Below are 7,058 nucleotides of genomic sequence, written 5' to 3'. Positions count from 1 at the left end.
GGGCGGGGGTGTCCCTTGGCTCCCCCTCCGACGTCCCGGTTACCATCACCCCGGACAAGCTGCAGCTGGTCTGCAACGCCCTCCTGCAGCAGGTGAGACCCCCTCCCTGAGCAGCCTCCTCGGCACCCCCCGAGCCCGCCCTGGGGACCCCCCTCGCCATGGCTCCTACCTTATCTCCCCCAGGATGAGCCGGTGCCTCTTGCCTTCTTCGTCCACGATGCCGAAATTGTGGTGTCGCTGGAGAAGACCCTGGCGGGGCAGACGGTGGAGACGGAGAAGGTCCTGGACATCATCTACCAGCCTCAGGCCGTGTTCCGGGTGCGGGCGGTGACCCGCTGCACCAGCTCCCTGGAGGGACACACCGAAGCTGTCATCTCGGTTGCCTTCAGCCCCACGGGAAAGTACGAGGGTCTGGCTGTGGGTGGGGAGCTTGAGGTGAGGTGGTGGCCGCTGTCACGTCCCTCCCCCCCGAGGGCACAGGGCTGAGCTCTTCTGCTCTCCCAGGTACTTGGCAAGTGGTTCCGGAGACACCACCGTGCGCTTCTGGGACCTCAGCACGGAGACACCGCAGTTCACAGCCAAAGGTGGGTGTGGGGGTGTCCTGGGAATGCAGGTCTTCACCTCTTACCTTAGGGACCCCCCTGCTTGTTTGGGGGGACAAACAGAGCACAAGCTGGGTGCTGCTTCACCCATGTAGGCTGGGACCAGGGTTCAGTGAGGGCTCAGCTCTCCTTGACTAACAAAACAGAGGGGGAGCATCTGGCCAGGAGGAACATGGAGGGTTTCCCCCTCCTCCAGCCCCAGAGCAGCCACATGCTGGGTGCTGGGACAGGCAGTCACAGCTCTGCACTGACACCTGCTCCTGCTCTCTTGGCCAGGCCACCGGCACTGGGTGCTCAGCATCGCCTGGTCCCCTGATGGCAAGAAGTTGGCTTCAGGCTGCAAGAACAGCCAGGTAGGTCGGGTCCCCTGCTCCCTGGGCACAGGGCCAGGTGCTGCTGTGCTGTGCTCCGTGCTGGAGCTCTGCTGAGCTGCTTTGATGCCAACCCCAAGGAAACGGGCTGGACCAGGGTGGCTCTGCCCTGGTTTGGTGCCATTCTGGCTTTAGTCTGACACAGGGAGCTGGTTGTCCTCTGTTTCCCCATCTGCCAGGTTCTTAAGTAGGAGAGGATGAATGCCTTGGCTCTTTGGATGGACATTTATGTAGAGAGAAAAAAGAAGAGAAATCCAGCATGTGTCCTACCCACAGGATCCAATAATAAGTAGCATTTAGCCTGCTCTGGCCTTCATTGTGCTCCAGAAATGTTCACTAACTCCCTGCACAGGGTGTCAAAGGGTCAGGCTGCTTTTCTGGGGACCTGGCTTTGAGTTGAGGCAGCAGCTTTTTGGGCAGAGAGAAGGGCGATCAGGTCTCTTGTTTGGAGGTGTCAGCTGCTTGTTCCAGGGATCTGGAAGGGCATCCAGCGCTCCTGCCCCCTTCCCTTTCTGCTCCCAGCTTCTGCCAATGTAAATGTGACCCCAAGGACACTGATGCTTTCCAAATGGAGCCCAGACGACCCTGGGATTCATGTGACAGGAGTGGCCTGATGTGACCCTCTTGCTTTCTCTCTTGAACAGATCTTTCTCTGGGACCCAGCCACGGGCAGTCAGATCGGCCGGGTACTCTCTGGCCACTCCAAATGGATCACGTGTCTGTGCTGGGAACCTCTCCACCTGTAAGTGAAGGACCAGCTCAGCTCTTCCCCTTTGGTCCTATGGAGAAGAGCAGCCTGACCTGAAGGATGCTGCTCCTGTGGGTGCCTGTCTCCCCTTGCACAGAGGGGGTGGGGGCAGGAGAGCAGCCCCTGAGGTGGGCCAAGAAAAATGCATTTGGCCTGGAGCCAGGAGCCCCAGCTGCTGCTTATAGTCCCTAGAGGGTGCTGGGGAAGTCACTGCCAGGCTGTTCCTCTTCCCCTGTGTAAAAGGCACTCCAGCCTATGGAGAACACAATGTTTTTGTGGTGTTGGTCAAACATTTGATGTTCTCCCCAGCAGGGAGGCCTATCCATGTGGTGCCCAGGCTCAGTCTCTGCAGTGCACTCCCCTTCAGCTCTCCTGCATCCCAGTGACCTCTGATGTCTGGCTTATTTGTCATGATTACCTGTGCAATCCCCTTACCCTTCTATCAGCTAAAACTGTCTGGAAGAGATGGCTGGAGGGGGACAGCCAGTAATCCAAGACATTAAATAAATATATAAACAGCTAAAAGGAACAGGTCCCTTCTGAGCAGAGCCCTGCAAATTGCATTTGCCAGTAGGAAACTCCAGCTATTTGCCAACAATTAACTGGATTAGCAAGGACTTGCAAAGGAAAATGAGGAAATGGAGAGAAGCCCTGCCAGGGCTCATCTTCTGTCTCCAGCCAGCTGTGCTCCTTGCTTAGTTCCGGCAAAACAGGAGGGGCCATGCCCTTCCTCACTGCTGCTTTCTCTGATGTTAAAACCACGTTGAGTGATAAAGATGCTGTGCAGAGGATGAAGGACTGTTGGCTCCCCTATAACTGCCAATGGTTTATCCTGGATTGATGTCTCCAGTGTGCAGCCCAGGAACTGGTTTGGAGGGAAGCATCTGTCTCCCTCCTGCCTTGTGGGATTTTGTTCTTTGTAGGTCAGTGCTCTGCCCCTGCCTAGCCTCTCTGATCTTAAGCCAAAAAGTGAAAGTTGTCTTTTGTTAACCTGTGGGCCTTTGAATCCTCTGGGGGCTGTGGGGGAAGAGCTTGGTGTGTGCAGTGCAAATGGATTTGATCTTCTTTTTGCCCAGAAACCCAGAGTGCCGCTACCTGGCGAGTGCCTCCAAGGATGGCAGCATCCGCATCTGGGACACGCTGATGGGCAGGTGTGACAAAATCCTCACGAGCCACACGCAGTCGGTGACATGTGTGAAGTGGGGGGGTGATGGCTTGATCTACTCTTCCTCTCAGGACAGGACCATCAAAGTCTGGAGGAGCCAGGATGTAAGTGAGGCAGGCAACTCTGGGGCTACTGGCAAAGGGGGCTGGACACTGTTGTAGCTTTGCTCTTCCTGGCATAGCTTGTGCCCTGGAAAACAGAGGTGTGGGAGCAGGTGCTGTATCCTCTTGACCTGTCAGAACCTGTTGCTTGACACCATTTGGAAGCAGGAGCTGTTGTGCAATGTTTTCATCCCTAAAAGTGTAAAATGGGGCTAAAAGCTGGAAGCATCCCTGGAGTGACCTGTGCTGGGTGATTCCTTGTAAAGCCCTAAAGGAAACTGGTCCCTGAAGCTCAACGGTGTCATTTCTTCCCTGCAAGCCTGGCTGCAGCCCTGCCTGCACCTTGGGCAAGAGGGTTTGGGGAGCTTAGCCTTGGTCCTTGCAGCTCAGTGGGTCTGGTGGCTACTGCACAGTCTGTCTCTGTTCTGCCTATCCCTCTCTCAGTAGCTGATTTTGTTTCCAGGGTGTCCTCTGCCGCACCTTGCAGGGCCACGCTCACTGGGTGAACACCATGGCCCTCAGCACTGACTACGTGCTGCGCACCGGTGCCTTCGAACCTGCTGAGGCCACCATCAACCCACAGGACATGAGGGGTTCCTGTAAGTGCAGCACCCGTGTTGGAGGCTGGGGGAGGCAGTGGGGAGGACAGCAAGGAGACCTGACATCTCTTCTTAATACTGCCACAAGCCACAGCCATCCTGGGAGCTGGGAGCAGGTCCTGTGCTGGTGTTGGTCATGTTGGCAGCCGTGATCTTCCTTGCCCCTTCACAGGATTGAGCAGTCCAGGGTATGGGAAGGCCACTCTGTTTTCAAGGGCTTTTGCTCCCAGGGTCACCCTCAGCAAAGAGAAGGCAGGGACAGTCACCAGTGTGTCTGCTTGGGCCATGGAGCCAGGATTGCAATTGGCAGCACAGGGTTATAAAGTTTCCTTTCACCAGAGGATTGCAAATCTGTCTTTATTCCACTTTTTCTCCCTCAGTGGCAGAACTGAAGGAAAAGGCACAGCAGAGGTATGACCAAGTCAGGGTAAGTCCTGTTTGCCCCTTCTCTGCTTTCTGACACTGTTGCTGGTGGAAGCAGTAAATGTGCACAATTGCTGTTGACCCCAAAACTGGTTTTCTTCTGAGCTCTCCACACCTGGCTTGTACAAGACTTGGGCTCTTCTTCCATCCCTTTCTCAGGGCCAGGAACCAGAAAGGCTTGTCTCAGGGTCAGATGATTTCACACTGTTTCTCTGGAGACCTGCAGAAGATAAGAAGCCGCTGGAGAGAATGACGGGCCACCAGGCATTGATTAACCAAGTCCTCTTCTCACCAGACACCCGTATCATAGCTAGTGCCTCTTTTGACAAGTCCATAAAGCTCTGGGATGGAAGGACAGGAAAGTAAGTTGGTTTGTTCTGTTATGGAGGTGGAGCTTGTACAGAGTGCATGTAAGGCACAAGTTATGCAGTAGACTGACCCAGTTTAAATGGTTCTTGTGTCAGAGAACAGCTTTTTGGGGATGATGCAAGTTCTTGTAGGTACAAGTGGTGCTCTTGGCGTTTTAATGTTCCTGTAGTCCAGCTTTTAACCTGCTAGAGTATCGGTGAGCTCTCTGGGGCAGCATTTCTTCCCTTGTTTTGCCTTTGTACTGATGACCTTGGGTTCATGTCAGTAATTTTAACAATCTTTCTAAATCCATGCTGCTCAGCCAGAGAGGAGGACATATCTGTGTGGTGAGGCTGTAGTGTTGCTGGATAAGGGTTTCTTGGTGGAGGAGTTGAGATGAAGAGCTGTCCTCTAGAATGCTCTTAGCCCATCTGGGAGGGTTTTTAGACAAACTGAACCACCCATCAACTGTATAGCAATTTACCACCTTGTGTGTGCTGGCTTGGGGTGTGCTGGTCATCCCGTGACCATGCTTGCTTATTCACAGTTGGAGAAGAAACATGAAGACTGGGCAAGGGCAGCTTTGGAACAAACCCGACTGCCTGCTCCTCCTTACAGCTTTTTTGTGCCTCCTGCACACCAGGTACCTGACGTCTCTGAGAGGCCACGTCTCAGCTGTCTATCAGATCTCCTGGTCGGCCGACAGCCGCCTGCTGGTGAGCGGTAGCAGTGACAGCACGCTGAAGGTCTGGGATGCCAAGACCAAGAAACTGGCCATTGATCTGCCTGGCCATGCAGACGAGGTGAGGTGTCTGGGTGAGCTGAGGTGTTTGAGAGGCAGGATTGGCTCCTTCTCCCAGCAGAGATAACTGGTTCTTTCCTACCAGGTGTATGCAACGGATTGGAGCCCAGACGGACAGAGGGTAGCCAGTGGAGGCAAGGATAAGTGCTTGCGGATGTAAGTAACCTGTTACATGTCCACAAAGGTTGTCACATCTACTCCATGTGTCCTTCAGAGCTGCAGTCTATTTGCAGACACCTACATGGTTAGGGCATGATCTCTCCTTGCAGAGAGCACAGAGCTGGGCCAAATTCCAGCCTGGAGACATGACCTCCTTCAGGGCAGAAGCTGCTGCTATCCTCTGGAAGATGACTAGAAAGCAGAGTCCCTCCAACTGAGCAGTCAGTGGTGAAATTTAACTCAGACATTTTGGCTTCTGGTAAGGGGAAGGAACAGTTGCACCAGTCTGTCAGGCCCTTCCTTTCTCACCTTCCTCTGTCACCCAGTTATGCAGACAGACAAATTCCTGTGAGCTGGTTGCCATTTCACTACGGCTGATGGAGGAACCCAGTCCCCAGGTCCCCTCTGTGCCATTCTCATGTGATACATGCTGGGTGTGTGACAGCACTGGTGCCAGGCCACAGGGATGCAGCAGCATTTTCCATTTGCAGATGGCGTCGGTAGGAGCAGTGACACGGAGCTGCTGGTCCCCTCCTAAGTTGGCCTGTTCTCAGCACGTCTGCCTGGGGGATCTGCGAGGTGATGGATGATGAAGGCTGACCCAAGCACGACTGAGTCTCTCTTCTGTTGGCTGCTGTCCCTCATGCACTCTTTACTTATATTTATTTAAGGAAATTTTAATTCTAGTTCTTATTAAGAGCTGTGCTTTGCAGGATGATTTCCTCTGACCATTACAAGAGGGGTATCTCATCTGCCTCCATCTCCACTGGCGTTTATTGAAATTTCAGCCTTACAGTAGCCTGCCACCATGTGAGGGGCAAGTGAAGGGTGTGGACAGCTCATGCCCTTTCTTGCTGTGTGAAGAATCCTGCAGGGAGGAAGCTTATAGTGGGAACAGAAAGGGTTGTCCTTGGGTGGCTTTCAGAGAGGGAGAGAGAAAGGGGAAAATCCAGCACATCGTTACATTGCAGAATCGTGCTCAGCTGTGTGCCTGGGACAAAGATCTGCTGAGAATAAGGTCTTAGCACTTCTTATTATTCCAGTAAGGTTTTGGCTTTCCACTCAGCTGATTCCCTGTGGGCTGTGCTAAGCATTATCTGTTAGTGATCCTCAGCGTCCATGCAGATCACTCATTCACTCATCTCTTCAGTGTGCAACAGGCATGGGCTTCAAACAACTGCTGGAGCTGTGCTGAGTTTTCAAGTCTCAACAGTTCTTGGAAATGGGGGAATGAGGCACTTCTGCCTCTTAACAGTAGAGAGAGTGCCTGTTTCCCATCCACTGCCAGCTTAGGGGGAAAGAAGAGGTGGGGAAGGGAAGAAAGGAGCAGGCATTTTGGGTGATGTTTGTCCCTTGCCCTAGTTACGTGCTGACAGCAAGGCTGGGGTTGTCACAGTAAATGGCAAAACGTTCATTGCACAGAGTTGGCTCCTGAAATTTCTTGTGTGCAGTTACTTGCCCAGTGGGTGAGAGGGATTCACACTGTCATTGTGTAAGTCTTTCTGTAAGTCAGCTCAGCCTTCCAGCAATCATGAAGCAAATAGACCTGGATTTAGTGTTTATTTCCAGGATGCTTACGAAGCAGTGAACATCAAGATGTGATTATTAAGGAGCAGAAATTATATTGTCAGATTTAGTAGAAGCAAGTTAGCACAAAGGCCAGAACATTCTCTCTAGCCCTTATACTGTAGCTGCTGCTCAGTGATTACTACAACTCAGAACAGGAGTTTGTGTCTCAGA

At 53.0% G+C, this 7,058-nt stretch overlaps 1 protein-coding gene across 1 annotated transcript; it reads left to right on the top strand.

The window, feature by feature from the left end:
* Positions 1-14: 14 nt before the first annotated feature.
* Positions 15-5,319, top strand: NLE1 (notchless homolog 1 (Drosophila); the record flags this gene model as incomplete). The annotated part of the gene is made up of 11 exons (XM_009993193.1): positions 15-92; positions 184-401; positions 505-584; positions 879-955; positions 1,618-1,715; positions 2,798-2,990; positions 3,451-3,586; positions 3,967-4,013; positions 4,169-4,371; positions 5,001-5,160; positions 5,245-5,319. Coding segments are annotated over 11 exons (1,365 nt in total), but the record flags the coding sequence as incomplete, so codon positions are not given.
* Positions 5,320-7,058: the final 1,739 nt, after the last annotated feature.

Source organism: Chaetura pelagica, unplaced genomic scaffold (genome assembly GCF_000747805.2).
Source record: "Chaetura pelagica isolate M959 unplaced genomic scaffold, ChaPel_1.0 scaffold72, whole genome shotgun sequence".
Lineage (NCBI taxonomy): Eukaryota > Metazoa > Chordata > Aves > Apodiformes > Apodidae > Chaetura > Chaetura pelagica.
The sequence above is the reverse complement of the archived record's forward strand: the minus strand, read 5'-3'. Positions and strand labels throughout refer to the sequence as shown.